Raw genomic sequence first — 18,960 nt, 5'->3', positions numbered from 1 at the left:
CGTGGACACATCCCTATGGGTATCGGCTGCGATTTGGCGAAGCGACCAACCTGCCCTTCTCAGCCCGATCACCATACCCCTCGTAAAGTCGTCTGTCTGCTGGAAATGCCTCCGTTGACGGCGGCCTGGCATTTTTAGCTATGCACGTGTCCTGTGGCACACGACAACACGTTCTACAATGACTGTCGGCTGAGAAATCACGGTACGAAGTGGGCCATTCGCCAACGCCGTGTCCCATTTATCGTTCGCTACGTGCGCAGCACAGCGGCGCATTTCACATCATGAGCATACCTCAGTGACGTCAGTCTACCCTGCAATTGGCATAAAGTTCTGACCACTCCTTCTTGGTGTTGCATTTGCTCTGTCAGTCAGTGTATTTACATTAAGCATAATTACTATTCTAAATATTATTTATTTTGTCCCAGACGTTAATAATGTTATATAGTCTAGGACAATACGGATCTTCCCTTTCCTTAGCTTATTTAGTGCTTACTTTGTATCAAAAGTCTTGTGGATGGTACCATTACAACACACATTATGACTGAATTGAATGAATGGATGACTGAATGAATTAGTGAATGGATTATTTCATGTATGACTTCTGGTCGTTCGTGAATGAATAGCAATGGATAGCAGCCAACTGGACACTGAGAATTCATTGATGAATGACTGATTGAGTGAATGTCTTATTTGACGAAATAAACATTCCACTATGAAAGAATGAAATACTGACTGCCTAAGTGAATGGATGAATGGCTGAGTGCACGAGTGAATGGACTAGATTCCAAGTCCTCTCTCTCAGTCATGGATAGTCACCAACTGGGGAGAGAGTTTTATGAATTATGAATTGATGATTCCATGACTGAATTGTGTTCATGCATGAACGTTATTCTCTCGTAAAACATCAATTTACAAAACATGATGCATTATCTCTTAATTCTGCTACTTGTATATCGCATACGTATTGCACGTATATGAGCCACGTTTCAGGTGCGTTTTACGAAAATACATACATACATACATACATACATACATACATACATACATACATACATACATACATACATACATACATACATAAACAAATAAATAAATACATACAAACATTTTCTGGACTGATGAAATTGCTTTTTCTCTTACAGATGCTGTTCAGGACAGAAGAATTTTACTACGATGAACACGCACTGCAAGATTTGTGAGCTCTCTATTCAAGAAACGTTATACAAGGACAAGTGATCAAACTGTATTACATGCGAAGTGTTCAACTCACTATAAATCCGGATATTTTTTCAATTCTATTTATTGGTTCTAGTGAAAAAATACTGAAACGTTTATTATTGTTTATGTAACTCACAAGTAATGAATTCTATTACGCAATCCTGCGGACGTAATACCAAATTAAAAGTTCTGTCAGGAGGAGAACAGTGATGGTACTGCAATGTCAAATTAAGGCTGCAGAATCAAGATAATAACCAAAGAAACAGTAAAGCATGAAGAAATACATTTTATACATTCTGATACTATCATCAAATATTTCACAAAATTAATTACAGGATAATTGAAATAAATGGTATTTTATACAAATATAGATCTTGTCATAGACGTCTATATAAAATTTCTAAGAATGATTGCAGTTGATAGAAAAGGTTTCTCCGAATAGAAACAGGAGACTAGTTTTACGTTCTCACGACCAACAAATTGTCACAAAATTAGATGAGTGATACGTAACTCTTTTTAATCTACTGGTGAACAGCAGGATCATACCTCATTATTTTTATAGGGAAAAACGGCACTTAGAGTTATAATTGCAAAGAGAGGAACATTTGAGATTTTACCACTGCATATAGGATTGTGCTATATGTTTATTTCAAATTGTACAGTTCTATTTCCCGACGGTTATTTGTGAAGGAAGGATACTATTTAATAATAAAATAAAAGAGAATTTCAGAAATGCTGTAAGACATTATCCGGTATGACGGGAAGATCTACAAGTTCAAGACGAGAGTTATTGCAAGGGAAAATTCAAATTTGATACGTTGAAATAATCATTTCTATTCCAAGTGTCAAATTTTGTTAGATATGAACAGTTGTCTTATAAAGCTTGTATCTCAAAGACCGTGAAGGAAAGAATGTTTCAGAATGAAACCACTCTCCAATTATTTTCTATTATTTCAAACAAGAAATGTGTGTTCTTGTATTATATTTCAAGAATGGATGCTGAAGCTTTGAAATTAGAAAACAACGCGATTGTACCACAATGTTGCTTACTGCTTATTTTAGCAATACGTTTAGTGGATTTAAACTTAAAATTGATTATTGGGACTCAAATGAATATTATGAACGTTTTATATATAAAAAATATAAACAATGATGTGTCTTTGAAGTGATTGAACCGTTATGACGGAAGAAATTGTCGACACAGTATTACTGAATTGTACCGCCCTTCTGGCCGAGACAGACGGCTTGATCCGAAACAAAAGTCAGCTCCTAGACTTGTTAAACATTGTTCTCACCGAGATAGATCCTGCAAGGAGGGATGTCCTCTCAGACTGCCTTTTCCCTCCGACACAGAGACCTTTCGATTTGGCTTGGTGGCAGAAGTTAGCTTGGACTATTGTTTTCGGCGCCATGCTAGTCGTAGCAATAGGTGGAAATGTTATCGTTATGTGGATTGTTCTGGGTGAGTAGAATTTTATCAATTTATGCAGTGTTGTTCTTGTTTAAAATAATTGCCTACAGTGAATTTTTGTAGTGTACTGTTGCGGTGAGATCAATAAAGTCCTACAGCACTGCAAATTAGTGATGGGCAATGCTCTCACTCCAGACTCTCGAGACTGATGTCACAGATTTTAAGATTCTATCGCGAGATTCTCGAGAATGACGTCACAGATCTCGAGACTATCGTGAGAATCTTCAGAACGGTTCTCCTGTGTTGCGATCTGTGCGACGTTCCAGTACCTACGAGCTTAAGCAGATATTGCGTGATATATCGTTCTCATATGGAAACATGTGTGCTGATAAATTTTGTCAAAAGCCTGAAAAAGTATTGCATGTGCAACTATGAACCCCTTAATACCATTAACGAAAGGGAAGACAGAGCGTCAGTATCTTAAACGGTTCATGAGTTATTTGAGGTGGGCATGTTAGATGAATAACGTTGCATGATTTGTTAATAAGTTAGTATAGGTATGATGTAAATCTACCTGTGTACCTCTCATTTGTTGTCGACAGCATAGTTTCTTGTGATGCAGACCAGGCCGGAGTTGCTCTCTGTGACGATTCCCCTTCAGTGATACAGAGCGGTCCACAAAAATGTAGACACACCGGGCGAGTTGGCCATGCGCGTAGAGGCGCGCGGCTGTGAGCTTGCATCCGGGAGATAGTAGGTTCGAATCCCACTACCGGCAGTCCTGAAGATGGTTTTCCGTTGTTTCCCATTTTCACACCAGGCAAATGCTGGGGCTGTACCTTAATTAAGGCGACGGCTGCTTCCTTCCAACTCCTAGGCCTTTCCTATCCCATCGTCGCCAGAAGACCTATCTGTGTCAGTGCGACGTAAAGCCCCCAGCGAAAAAATGTACACACTCTTTGGAATAATAATAATAATAATAATAATAATAATAATAATAATAATAATAATCGTATGGCCTCAGCTACCGTTTGCAGACATTTCGATTTGACGCCATCTGGCTGTCTGCTCGTCAATTTCGACGTCCCGTTTTACTCTAGGTCCGCTAGATGGCAGACAGAGTAAACCGGATCTCTCTTGGGCGTCTATGGCTGAGATTTAATCAATTTTGTCGGGTAAATACCAAATGTATCACCAGAGATCTTTTACATGCCGACATCGTACGACATGGAGTGTCGAATGGACTTTTTTCCGCCCGTCAAAAATCCGACTACCTCTGCCGGGTTTGAACCCGCTATCTTGGGATCCGGAGGCCGACACTCTACCACGGATCCACAGAGGCAGCTATCTTTGGAATAAAATGACACATCGTTGTAATTCTTGCATGGTAGCGTAGTCCCTTGTTTTCTCAACAGATGGCGCGACAATCTTGGCCCACGTTTTCCAGGAGATGTGGGTGGTTTGAAGACATGCTTCGCGAGGATGAACGGTATACAGGAATGGTTATCTGGTCTGACGAGGCGCAATTTAAATTGAACGGCACTGTAAGCCGCCAAAACGGCGTGTACTGGGCTCCAGAAAATCCTTACGTTTTTCTTTGAAGGTGCTGTAACTGGTGAGGTGTATCTTTATGCTGAAAACATAGATTTTACCTGTCATCCGAGAGGTGTTTGAAAATGAAAGATTTTACCTACAACAAGATTGCGCTCCGCCTCACTACCACAGCGATATCAGAACCATCTTGGATGAAAATCTACGTGGACGATGGATAGGTCGAGGAGGAGCTGATGAGTACCCACCACGGTCTCCAGACCTTACTCCTCTTGAAAAATGAAGTTTATCGACAGAAGCCTGCTACACTGAACGAGCTACGAGAAGCCATCGAGGCGTCCTGTGCAGCTATCACGACGACAACACTGACAACCGTATTTCGGTCATATATTTAGCAGCATCGATTTTGTTTATCTGCTAATGGGGGGTCACTTTGAACACACAAAAAACCTACCCCCCGTGCAAGAATTGTAATGGTATGCCATTTTGTACCATTGATATTCACTATAAAAGAGTGTCTACATTTTTCTGGACCACTCTGTATTATGTGTTTTTAAGTGCCAGATCATCCCAGAATTATACACACACAGCGGACTGTGCTATGCTTTTCAAAATAATCCCACGTCCACGACTTACGTTGCGTTTCGGACACCGTCTTAAAGCTGTCGCGTACAATTAGATACAATTACACATTGTACCGTCATATAACAAAGTGCTAATTATGACGCGAATATTCTATAACATTGTAAGGAATTATTTCCTTCGTCACCATAATGCCGGCAAAAACATGCACTTGTCAAATTGATATTGAATGTGGGGTATGCTAACTTATGAGTGATAACTGAAGCCCGGATTTTCACGAGGTAATAGGTTAGATTGCAAACTAATTTGGTTAGTAGGAAATGCCGGCCACCCACTCTTCCATAATGCAGAAAAAGTAACATAAATTTTAGGTGTTCTGAAGGGCCGTGCCCCTAATGTGTATGCTAACCCCATAGCATAGTCGTTGTGAAGGTAGACTATACTTGCTTTTCGCTTCAGTAAGTTTGCATTCTAACCTAATAGTGCATAAAATTCCGGGCTCTAGTGATAACGATGTACGCCTACAGTAGCCGTCCGTTTCTATACTTAGCTTACTTAGTCGTGTACTTACTGCTGCATATAATGCCAGAATGTGTATCGTTTATAATTATGTTACAATGAGTCAATAACAGACCTCGGTAGAAATGAACAGTCTAGTCGCTTGTTGACACGTATTTACTGAACGGAGAACCGTGGTTGGCTATTTATATACTCGGCACAAACAATATTCAGCTCCGCCTACCTTTAGACATACTACACGCTGCTCGTCGCATAGTGCGAGGACAATACTCTCGGGATCTCTCGAAATTTCTCGCGAGAAACAGTGCTTGCGCTATTCTCGAGAAATCTCGAGACCCTATCCCAAACTGCCAATCACTATTGCAAACAGACATAATCTAGCTTCATAAGGCTAGAAGTTATTCCTACTCTCATACCTCATCTACGCGTGTTGTAATTTATTACTAGAGCCCGGAATTTTATGCAGTAATAGGTTAGAATGCAAACTTACTGAAGCGAAAAGCAAGTATAGTCTACCTTCACAACGATTATGCTATGGGGTTTGCATAAACGTTAGGGGCCCATCAGAACCCCTGTAATTTATGTTACTCTTTCTACATTATGGAACAGCGGGTGGCCGGCATTTCCTACTAACCAAATTAGTTTTGCAATCTAACCTATTACCGCATGAAAATCCGGGCTTTATTTATTACATTTTTTGCCCTTCGCGACGTTATTGGAAAACTCCACTAATCTTCAAAAACCACAATATATTCCACTAGGGCCAATGCCATTGTACGTTCATTTTAGAAAGATAATCGATTCAAGAATATGTGCACACAAATCAATCATATAGAAGTATACTGTCATACTTGAGGAGCTCACAACCATACTGAACCAAGTTCGACTGGGATAGTTTAGAGAAATTAAGTCCTAAACTTTCTGGCTTATAATTAATTCCTGGAAATTAAAATTAATTTTAGAAAATGCTAACAGCTAGGGTATTTTCTAACTTCGATCTTGGCATACATATGAAATGACAAGTTATTAACCCTTGTAAAAAATTTAAGTTTGTAAAAATTAAAATGGACTTGCTTGAGTCGGGCTGTGAATTTTTATTTGTTGGGTGAAACAAAAATTACAATTTGAGCAGTGTATTGAAATGGTATATTTACTTTGTAACAGATATCATAGTCAGACCATTAATTGTGCTTGTAACACATTTGATATAAAAAGGATTTTTGGCACTTCTTCCACACAACCATTATTAGCAAAATCCAACTCAATTAGGGTACACAAATTCATAATTGTGATCGTCTGTGTTGTTTGCAATATCAGTTGACCCTGTTAATTTCAACTTGGAGATTATTATTGAAGAAGTGATAATGAAATCGAGGTATATAGGGCAAGATGTTCAACATGTCTTTCTGAGATGCAGATATAATTCGTTGACTTCCATATAGGGGCCGTTGAATGGCAGGTGACGATAATAATAATAATAATAATAATAATAATAATAATAATAATAATAATAATTGTACCGGGCGGTACACCTCCACGCCGCTAATTCAAACTTTGCGCCAGTTGAAAATCCTCTGCTGGAGGAAGTCCGAACTTTATCTAATGTATTAATTTTCAAGTTACCCAGAAGATGTCACTACTTGGAAATTTTGAAGTTTCTGAACTGGGTCGTTTTCGACGTATTTTTGTTTTGCTTGTAGTAAGAAGTGTGAACTTTCTCTTCTAGAGGACACTACTGAAGAACTACAATAGTGCACCCTAGTGCAAGGTGAAAGAACTGTTTTTTGGAGAAATTTTTATTTCAAAAGTTTGTTTCTTGTTAAATTTCTTTCTGGTATTGTTTAAGTTGGCTGTATTCCCCTTTCTTTACCCTTGTTTTGAATTTAGCCAATCCCGAATTTCGTTAATTAATTTACGACCAATAAGGGGTTTCTTCTTCAAATTGGATATGCTGCTTAACCCTAACCAATAAATGATTGTGGGTGGGTGTTTTCTTTCCTGAAACGCCTCGAACTTTCCGCGAGAGTATATAAACTGCTGATTTTAGGGTCTCTGCGCCACTTCTCTACCATCTTTCAGTGTGTAAAGTACATAGCAGGGGGCGGGAAGCGCCTCTTTCTTCGGACAGCCGTTCAACAACTAGGTAATGGCCGTATAATAACTTCGTTTCTTGCTAGCTCAGCAGTTTAACTCTCGGGGCGGGTCCGAAGCTTTTCCACCATGTAACTTTTCCCTAAAATGTAAAGACTCTTAGTATTGTGCCCTTCTAAGGCACCAAATGCGGTGATCTCTTCTCTCTTCTATGCGCCGGCTGCTCCTGTAATAAATGACATATAACACATACTCACCGCTGCATGTAGACTCTTCATTCTCAGTCGTGCCCGTTCGATATCCCCGGTGAGGCCACCCGCTGATTGAGGAGTGAGGGAATGAAAAGAAGGGGGTAAACTAACTAAAATGACGGTACCCAAGACTGAATTAAAGTTTAAAATAAAAGACTAATTTATTCAAATAAAATGCTGAACGTAAATTGAACTAGTGAAAAGTGTAAACTAAATGAAAATAAATGACTAATAAAATATTAAAGATTGAAGGTCTGCCTTCCAAAATAATCATAACTGCCTGAATAAACTGACTGAAGGTCAAACATCTTAATTAAATATACGCCAGACTATCTTGACACTGTCTTCAAGTTAATAAAATGACTCCGTTAAACTCTGGTCAGAAAAACCACCTTCTTGAAATACAAAAATACATTACGGAGAAAATATCTCTCAAATATTCAAATTAATAAATTTAACATAGTTGACTCACAACAAAGTAAATTAAATTCTGTTACGTCGATCAATCCACTGACTTATAAGAGTTATAAATGTTTATCACATGGCTCATTTGGGAAAAATACCCAAATTTACATAATCTTGGACTGCATTAAGCAAGTGTATCACTTAAGGAAATAGTTCTTAGAAAACAGAACAAAACAACCATGAACATCACTTCATTTCCTACATGACCATCGTCTTATTCAAATACCTCCTGGTTAAACAAAATCAAATATTGACACATCACTCTGAGTGTATCCAACCACTCATTTAAATTTTGCTCTTCATTTACGTGTCTGTGATAGACTGGACTTCCTAAAATATAAGCAGAAATTTAGGCCAAGTGCCTGATGTTAACATTATCGAATGATAGCGATCCTTGTACATTAAAATTTCTATTGACTTTGCCGCTAACTGCATTTCATCATTAATTCATATTTGTGGTATCACCACTAGATGGAGGCAGATACCATCTTATTTACCATTTATTGCGGCAGTTTTATACAATTGGTTCATTTAAAGATCGCTTCATTCCAAAATAAAAATGTAGTGGATTTTAAAAGAAAGTTTGGTAATTACTTATGTGCCTGGTATGAGCATACCACCACTATTTCGACCGTGACATAATTCGATGACCCAATAAACCTAACATCTGAAATGGTATTTACATCATTACTTTAATTAACGGAGAAACACTGCTCCGAAGTGAACACAGAAATCAAAACAAACTAGCCTAGCTGCACTGATCTATTTACAACAATAAAATATAAATAATTCACATACGCTTGCGTCCTACAAATATACGGTAAAAGTACAATCAGAAAGGAAAACAAATAAACAACTGGATCCCACCATCGCGGCCTATTGGAAAATTAAATAAGGATAGAAATGCGCAAAAAACAAACACGGAGTTACCAGAAAAATATACCCCGCTGCGAATAGCAAAATATTGCGAATTTGACGGCAATCCCAAATTTCAGACGACAAATGTCTGGACATAAAATTATTTAACCTTGATGGAAAAATTACTGTTATTTCACGTCAATCCGTGATTCTACATAAATATTCAAAACACATTGACTCGTCTCTCTGTTCACATTGTACTCTGGCTAGCATTATTTGTCGAGCCTCTATTCTCCCTGGAATTATTTAAACAAATACAGGCTCCTGCCTGTAGTATCATAACTCATGTCGTAACACATTTAACGCACGTGGTTAAATTCTTCATTCCACAATTCTTATTCATTCATTTATTCGCGACGTCATTATTATTCATATTCTCACAGTACAGCCTCGCTCGTATCCGGCGGGCAAAAATATCTGTCGTGCACATTACGACTTCTTATGTAAATTCAAGACATGGTTCAAATATCATATTTCCATCATCAACGTAGATCATCAGGGATATTCATCATCTAGCTCGAATCTCTCGATCATTCACTGTTAACACATCACAAAAATCACAGAGCTGACTCATCAATGGCGCTCATAGTTACTATATATAAAAAAAACAAGTGACGAGATTGCCTCTCAAAACACAAATGTTGAAACGTGCGCAACCGCAACTACAGAAATAAATATTCGCGTCTACCCAAAAATCGTCGCAAAAATACGCGGGATAAAAACAAATCGAAAACGCTCATCTGAAGGATGATTCCGCAACATAAAACAAACTGAAATGCGCAAAATGGTGAAAAAAATAAACCTTGAAATCACCGCGGTGGCGTCCACACGATCAAAACTCCAACAAAACATGGTTCAAAGCCATCGATCTAAAATCATGATGAAATAATAATAATAAACTGACATTACACTCGTAGATCAAAATCATAGCTGCCTAACTGTCAGAATGACATACTACAGAAATCAACCATAAAATACACGCAAACAAACATCTACTTAGACAAAGCGCACAAAATAAGCCTATCTGAAAGTGCAACCGAAACATTATTATTATTATTATTATTATTATTATTATGATTATTATTATTATTATTATTATTATTATTATCAGAATTATAAAACTGTGAATTATTTACAACCCTACTTAGTACTCTAAACTACACTGATCATCGATTTTGCCACGGTCCTACATATTATTTACATTATAATGATGCTCATACCTGATGTTGGAGGAAGCAGGTCGGTTCACCCACCGGCCCCCGTCATGGTGAAATTAGAATTCCATCTTCAAGCTGATGTGGTATTCCAAATTTATACACACGCAAATTTGACACATTCTTGCCATGCCGTGACACACGATTATTCTTAGCATAAAACACTCGTATTTCTCTCACTCCAGTGAAAGTTTAGAAGAAATGCCACTGCCTGTTGTGTAGACGGATGGTCTCCTCGCTATCTACCTGCAAGATCACCTGGTGGCCTGGTCGCCGATCCCTCAGCTTTGTTTACCTTACAGCTTATAGTACATTAACCCTACCGGGGCATAACTGTTCCGTCAAGTTTTTGCTATTGCGGTCTGCATTGAAGAAAGTCAAACACCTTCCCGGCTGTCTTACTAGTTTCTGCCCATAACATCTCGCTTGCCAAACAGTTTATTGAATGGTAGAAACAAGCTAAATATCGTTTCTGTTGTGGAGAAAATTTTATACTGATCTCACAAATAACGCTCCCCGCTGGTTAGAAATGTTGTTATGTCTATGCTGGAAAACATGGACTTGTTTCCCTCGACTAGTAATGTGAGCTCATTTAAGTTTAGAGTGTAATTCTTGCCTGCACTCCCTGCCTTTACAGTAAAATGTCTGTGAAAGTGTTCATTTCCTGAAATGCATAGTCTCCCAAGTAAATAATACCAGGCTTTCTAAAAATGCCTCCAAGTGTCTAATCGCTTCCTTACCAGCCAAAATAAAACTGACTAAAAATGCATATGCTGACACACTCTGTCACTCTGTCAAAACGTAGATTCACTGAGAATACTGAAGTATCACTAAAAGTACTCAAGACAATAACTGAGAACTAGAAACACTGAGAACGACTGCGAACTTGGAATGACTGAGTAAGACTCAAAAAAAAAACACTGAGAAGTAACTGAGAGTATCTGAGAGTTGATTCACACTGAGAAGTAACTGAGAGTAACTGAGAGTTGATTCACACTGAGAGTTCGACCCTGTGGTCGCTGGGTTTTTATAAAAATTTCTCCCACCACCTGGAAAATAGTTCCGTGGAAGGGATGTGGCGTAATGATCTAGTCCTTGGGAGCGCTTTCTCGTACATCCGTAGGTTATGGTTTTCACAATTTGTACTCAAAACTTCCTAAATTCTGTCCGACTCACATGTGATATTGCGCCGTGGGAGATGATCATAGGATAATCCACACGATGATGCGCGTCCCTGGTGTTATTTTCTTCCGGGGGATGGCCTCGTTCCGCCATGCTGACTCCTCATTCCGGGTCCCATTCCTCCTCCGTTTGAAGTTGAATTTTATTAATTAGGCACTGATTAACCACGGATTGACACTGATAATTCACCAAATATTATAAAGCAGTTAGGACACTGTTTTTCACTACCACCTCGGGCTTCAGATCACGAGATACTGTTAGTAGATCTCCCGGTATGACAGCTCATTCAAATTTAGAATATTCTGATTGGCTGAGACTTTCGCGCTCTTCCAAACGTGGTGCATCCGCTTCTTCCCACGAATTGGCGGTTACAGTCGTTGGTCCTCTATTGTCCTAGCTAAATAGGTCAGGCTTCACCGCGTGCTTTTCTTGTGAGAGCGGACAGCAAGTGACCACTCCCAGGCGGTGTCATAAAATTTATTTGAAGGGTGGTTTACAATCTGGTCGTGTCTAGAGAAAAGTTCCATGGATTCTCTCGCCGTCAGGCTGGCGCCAGAAATTTCCTTTGTGACTGCTAGTTTCACAGCCTCACTGTGGTATCTCATATGTGAAATATTCAATTTAATTATGAATTAAATTAGGCAAATTCGCTTATGGGTGCAATGCCCCCTTACGCCGTTAGAAATCTTACGCGATAGTGGAAGATTTCTCGATTCAACCAATGATATTCTAGACATACTTGCAGCCATAAGCGAATGTATACTCCTAACTACGAAGTATACCTCTGCTTATGTCTGAGTTTTCCTCTGATTTCTCTCTCTAAAAGTTTGTTCTCTTTCTCGAGGTCATCTGCAATCTGTTTCATGACTGCTAGTATCTCGGCTGAGCTCTGTTCGCATTCCGGACAATTCTCTTCTGTCTGTTGATCTGTCTCAATCTCGAAATGACTGTCGTCTCCTGGGTTCGTTGATAGGGTTTCCTGGTCATTTTCTTCTTCTGCTTCGGTACACGGGTCATCATCATCATCTTCTTCTTCTGCTTCGGTACATGGGTCATCCTCATCATCTTCTCCTTCCGTGCCGGAACTTGCGTCTTCTCCTGCGTTTGAGCTCCTTGGTTTTTCCACGAGGTTCACTTGAGCTGCGCCTGGTGCTATTCTGTATTCTTTAAGATTTGCCGCATTCATGATCATTTCATTTTCTCCATCTAAACTTCTTATTCTATATGCATTGTTTTGCAGATCCTGGACAATGCGGTAAGGCCCGATGTACAATGGTGCGAATTTTGCGTAATACTTCCTTTCAGGATCGGAGATGGCTGGTCTACGGATCAATACCATTTCACCTTCCCTTAATGGCTTGCGGTATTTTTTTCTACGAACTCTCCTCAGCCTGCGGTCAGCTTGCTCTCTTAAGTGCTCCCGTACCTGCTGTGTACATAGTTCCGGAGATAATTGGGGTTCAGGCGGACAGTTGACGACTGGGCTCCACGTCCTGGCTGGTTGTAAGCCATTATGCACTGTGGCCGGGATTTTCGCTGTTGCTTCATGGACAGTATTATTTATGCAGTCAGTGATCAATGGGAGAATATCGACCCATCGCCAATGTTGTTCTGGGATATAAATTCTGCTGAATTTTGCGATGACTTTCATTACTCTTTCTGCCGGGTTCGACTCTGGGTGACGTGTTGAACTCAGAACATGCTGTATTCCTAATTGCCTTAAACCTGTTTTAAATTCTGCGGAAGTGAACTGTGTTCCGTGATCTGTTAATAATTTCTCCGGTTTTCCCATGGCCGGAATTATTTCTCTATTAATGCATCTTAAAACTGACCTAGTATTGGCCTTTTGCATTGGAGAAAGGTTTGTAAATTTGGAAAATACATCCATGGTGACTAATATGAATTGGTTGCCTCTCCGTGATTTCGGGATTTTTCCATAAATATCCATCGCGAATAACTCACGGGGCTTTGACGGTAGAATGGGAATTGGTTTCTGTTTTAAAAGGTAGGAGTTCGCCTTGACACGCTGGCAAGTGTCGCATGTAATTATAGCATCCCTGACAGTTTTCCTTAGGTCTTTCCAGGTGAAAGTTTCCTGAATTGTGGCGACGGTCTTATCAATACCTCCATGCCCAATAACACGGTGTACATGCCATATTAGCTCTTCCTGTAATTCTTTCGGGACGACAATCTTTAATTTAGTATGATCCTTATCTGCATATTTCAACAATTGATTATTTAACAACCTGTATTCTTGTGCGGCCTTGTGAATTTCGTCATAACGAGGGTCTCCTTGTTGAATTGCTCCTTGGAAATACTGGATAATCGGCTGTAAGATTGGATCAGCCTGTTGAAAGGTTGGTAACTGGCTCAGTCGGAGCAGTACATTTCGGTCTTCCTGGGTTAAGTCCACATAATTTACCTGCTCTTCACGTTTATTTGGGTTCCTACTTAAGGCGTCTGCTAGAATGTTTGCCTTGCCGGTACAGTGTTCAATGGTAAAATTAAATTGCTGCACGAACAGTGACCATCTAGTAATTCTGTCAGATGAAACAGCTGATTTTAACATGAACGTTAAAGCTTTATGGTCAGTTCTTATGACGAGTGGAAACCCATAAATAACTTTCCGCCAGTGCTGTAGGGCTTGGACTATGGCTAGCATTTCCAGCTCTGTAGTGGTGTAGTTCCGTTCGTGCGACCTCAATTTTCTACTATAAAAGCCTAAATAGTCCTTGGTTATACACTCATTGTCCTGTTCCTGGAATAAGACTGCACCTATGCCCACTTTAGATGCGTCTGTCTGAAGGATAAATGGTCTGTTGAAATCAGGATACGCTAATTGTATGCTCCTGGCTAACAGTTCTTTGGTACTTGAGAACGCCGTCTCTGCTTCCTGTGTCCATTTCCATCTGTTATTTTTACATAGCAGGTCTTGTAGTGGTGCTACGACTTCGGTGAAATTTTTACAGTGTTCTCTAAAGAATTGACACATACCAAGGAATTGTCGGATATGTTTCACCTTGGTAGGCCTAGGGAAGTTACTTATCGCTTCTAACTTTACCGGATTTGGTCGGATTCCCTTGCCGTCTATCACGTGTCCTAGGAATAGGATTTCCGGCTGACAGAAGTGTGATTTCTTGATATTCACCTTGAATCCAGTTTCTATAAGGTTTTTAAACAGTTTACTTAAATTTTGGAGGTTTTCTTCAAAGGTTTTAGTTCCAATTATCATGTCATCGATGTACAAAGTAGTGACTGCTTTGACTTCGTCTGTTAGGTTCCTGTCAAGTGCCCGTATGAGAGCGCTGGAAGAGTTGCGCGTCCCGAACGGAAGTCTTTCAAAGACATAGGTCTGTTGATCAAACATAAACCCTGTTAGTAACTTCGACTTATCATGCAGAAGGATATGGTGAAAAGAACTGGTCAGGTCTACACCTGTGAAAACTTCCATGTCTCTAAATCGACGAATTGCGTCCTTAATAGGCATGGCTTGATCATTCTTCGGGATTAATTTGGAGTTTAATTGACGAGCGTCGAGGCACAGCCTCAGGGAATTGTCGGCTTTCTTCACTATGACAAGGCTGTTCACGTACGGGGTAGGTCGCTTCGAGATAATCCCGTTTTCTTCCATTTGTTTGATAATTTGTTTGACCTCCTCGTGGTATTTCTCCGGCACTGGATACGGCTTACGTTTGTATGGTTCCCAGTCCAAAACATTGAAAACATATGTAAAATTAGGGATAAGGCCTACTTTGGAATCGAACACGGCCTGATGTTCAATTAAGAAGGCTCTTAATTGATCTTTTTGTGCTTTCGTTCCTTTAAACTCTGCAACCTTGTCATTGATTAAATTTTCAATATCTTCTGCAGTATCAACCATAAAAATGTCGGTAAAAATCCCCTCATGGTCCAAAATATTTAACTGTTCATCCGCATGCTCGGCTCCTAAGATATCGTGGAAGTCTCCGTCAGTACTGTCATCTGCTTCGTCCTCATCAGTTTCCGGATTTATTGCCACCTTGTCATGTCCTCCATTCCTTCGGAATCTCACCACGCCCCCTGCAAGGTCAATGACGGCATGTGTATCCCTTAGAAAATCAGCTCCAAGAATTACGTTATAGTTAACTCTAGCCATTATGATGAATGTATGACTGTAGGTTGAGCTCCCTATTGTCATTTCCAGGTATGTCTGGGACTTACAGGTAGTCACCCTGTCTGGGACGATCCCTTTTATTTTTACTGTCGAGACCGGGATCTCAGGTAGGCTCATTCTCTCTTTCAAATCATTAAACAGATTCCTCGAAATAATGCTGATACTCGCACCAGTATCTAAAAGTCCTAAAATGCTTGTTTCATTAATTTTGACTTTAATCACAGGTAGAGGTAAAATTTGTGGGCTCTCCTGCTTGAATTCATCACTTAATAAGTCCTCAGGCTGCGCTATCCATGAATCCACCTTCGCTACTTCCCACTCTTCATTCTCAATGGTAAAATTTGTGGCTGAGTCAGTGTCTACTGGAGCTACTAATTCGAAATTGAAGTTTTTTTTTTCCTAGCACCGGTCCCCTCGTACGTCGGTGCGTTCGGATTGAGTGGTCTGCGGTCCTCGCTTCCTCTCCTTCTTGTTTGCTGGAACTCGAGGCTTTCGGCCCCCGTGATGTCCGGGTTCATGTCTTGGGATTCGATCGCCTGCTTCCACTGATCGCGCTGCTGTTTGTTACTCAGGTCATTGATGTATCGGCGCCCCTCTTGATACCTCGGGTCCGAGTTCCTCTCTCGCTGGTAATTCCTTCTCTCATTCCATCTCCTTTCAGGATCGCGATAGTAAGGCCTGTCTCTTCCTCGCTCTTCCCATCGCCTTCTGTCACGTGAGAGGTACCTCCTTTGGTACGGCTGCCTGTCTTGGTAGCGCGGTCGCCTGTCTGAGTAGTTAGGTTTTCTAAACCACGGACGTTGGCTTTCTTCCTCCTGGCGTCTCGTGTTCGTCTCTCGCCGCAATACAACACCTGAATTCGGGCCGTTTACCTGCGCATTGCCTCGTACATTTTCATTGGTGGCATTAGCTAGGTAAGCCCTATGTTCCTGCGTTTGCCTGGTCACTCTCTGCGGTACATTATTAGTGGATGTAGCGTCTAGCTCCCTTAGAATAGCCTCAACTTGGGTTGGATCATCGACCCTCGCTGTAATGAGCATTCTCTGCACTTCCGACGGAAATTGTTTGATTATCGTCTGAACGATCTCTGCGTCAGATACTGGAGAATCTAACTGTCTCAGTTTGACGAGCTGTGTTAGAAAGAAGTCTAAGTATCGTGTGGGCTGTGTCGACATGTACTTGCGAGTGTACAAGTCCATTCGGAGTGCTTGTTGTGTGGATAAGGACCAGTACCTTTCGAGAAAAGCCTTCTCGAAATCTGCGAACGTCTTAAAAGTATCTACGAAACCGTAGTACCAGGTCTTCGCCTGTCCTTCGAGATATTTTTCTACTATGCGTAGTTTCTTTTCTTCAGGGGCTTTAATGTCTTGGAAATACTGTTTCAACTCCCTAAGATAGACTTTTGGTGTTATTTGTGACGTTCCACTGAATTTCTTCGGCTGATCGTCACTCGTACGCACGATGTTTATGATTTGCGTGGAAGCTTCAGTTCTTTGCGTACTTTCGGGCATTGTCCTCTCCATGTTAAATATTTGGGTTATCGGCTCGGTCTGTGTCGGCTCGTGCTGCGGCTGTATCCTAATCTCTCTGGCTACCTGGGACTCGGCTTGTCTGTCGACTAGCATTTTGACCAAGGTCGACAAGTTTTCGCTCTGGGTCTTAATTGCCTGGATTTTTCCCTCTATGACCTCGTTAACTTCCTGTCTTACTGACTGCTCGCTGAGTGTAATCGCACCCTCAGTTTCTGCGATCTTTTCTGACAGTTCGGTTAACCTCTTGGTAATATCCTGGGTCTCCGACTTTAAGGTCATGATTTCGTGGCTCGTTTTCTCCTGCGTCTCTCCGATCTGTACGCATACTCTATCCATTTCTTTCCTATTCTCGTCCTCAATTTTATCTATCCGCTCCTCCAAGAGTATCATACCTCGAGCTAAGTCCTTGCCTTGATCTTGCACCATTTCCCTGGTTTCCCTCATGCTTTCCTCAACAGTCGCGCTGTGGCTGTCTAACTGCTCTTGTATTTGTATTTGTGCATCGGCTAACTTCTTTATTTCTTCCATCGTCTCTTGCCTGTTTGCATTACACGCCTGCATGAGTTTATCCTGGTTTTCCCGTAACTCTTTTTTCAATTCGACCTGACTTTTTATGAACTTCTCCTCGAGTTTTATTTCATACTGTTTAAATTCTTCCAAGACCTGCCCGTGTACTGCCTCTACTTTATTCGCAAGTTCGGCTTGGCTACTCTCAATCTTATTTACAAGTTCTACCTGGCTGGATTTAAATTCGTCAGCTAATCCTGTTTGGCTACTTTCTACCTTGTTTATAAGTTCAGTAGCTAATTCTGCCTGGCTGCTTTCGATCTTATTCGATAGTTCGGCCTGACTTGATTTCAACTCATCCTGACTGGTTTTAAATTCCATAGCTAATTCTGTTTGGCTAGTTTCTATCTTATTCGACAGTTCGGCCTGACTTGATTTCAACTCACTAGTTGTTACACTTAAATCGTTAATGGTTTTAATCAACCTGTCCCACTGCTCCTGGCTAATCGACATTTTATATGCTGAGAGAATACGACTGAGACCTTCAGGTTCCCCAACATACTTCCATCACATGCAAGACACAGTAATCACCAATACAAAACAATTTTATCCTAAATTTGGATAAAATTATACAAAACATATCATTTATAATTAATACCACTACTTGTCAAACAGTACTATCACAGCATTCATATTTATCAACACTCAGTAAATCTATGTTCATGGCTGTTAGTCTGGGTACAAAATAAATAAATGTAAAGTGCAAAGTCCCGGGGATAAGCAAATCTAGCCCCTAAAGGTGGGCGCCACGCTTTTCACTCCTCACTCCGGCCCCTGTGCCCTTCTAAGGCACCAAATGCGGTGATCTCTTCTCTCTTCTATGCGCCGGCTGCTCCTGTAATAAATGACATATAACACATACTCACCGCTGCATGTAGACTCTTCATTCTCAGTCGTGCCCGTTCGATATCCCCGGTGAGGCCACCCGCTGATTGAGGAGTGAGGGAATGAAAAGAAGGGGGTAAACTAACTAAAATGACGGTACCCAAGACTGAATTAAAGTTTAAAATAAAAGACTAATTTATTCAAATAAAATGCTGAACGTAAATTGAACTAGTGAAAAGTGTAAACTAAATGAAAATAAATGACTAATAAAATATTAAAGATTGAAGGTCTGCCTTCCAAAATAATCATAACTGCCTGAATAAACTGACTGAAGGTCAAACATCTTAATTAAATATACGCCAGACTATCTTGACACTGTCTTCAAGTTAATAAAATGACTCCGTTAAACTCTGGTCAGAAAAACCACCTTCTTGAAATACAAAAATACATTACGGAGAAAATATCTCTCAAATATTCAAAT

General features: G+C 40.3%; 1 protein-coding gene across 1 annotated transcript in view; it reads left to right on the top strand.

Annotated features, from left to right (window-relative positions):
* The first annotated feature begins 2,397 nt into the window (after positions 1-2,397).
* The window catches only part of LOC136884797 (tachykinin-like peptides receptor 86C), a 238,896-nt gene continuing 222,333 nt past the window's right edge, over positions 2,398-18,960 (top strand). Inside the window, exon 1 of the mRNA XM_068230031.1 lies at positions 2,398-2,680. Within this exon, the coding sequence (XP_068086132.1) occupies positions 2,398-2,680 (283 nt within the window). The remainder of the gene's footprint in view (positions 2,681-18,960) is intronic.

This window comes from Anabrus simplex, chromosome 13, assembly GCF_040414725.1.
Source record: "Anabrus simplex isolate iqAnaSimp1 chromosome 13, ASM4041472v1, whole genome shotgun sequence".
NCBI lineage: Eukaryota > Metazoa > Arthropoda > Insecta > Orthoptera > Tettigoniidae > Anabrus > Anabrus simplex.
The sequence above is the reverse complement of the archived record's forward strand: the minus strand, read 5'-3'. Positions and strand labels throughout refer to the sequence as shown.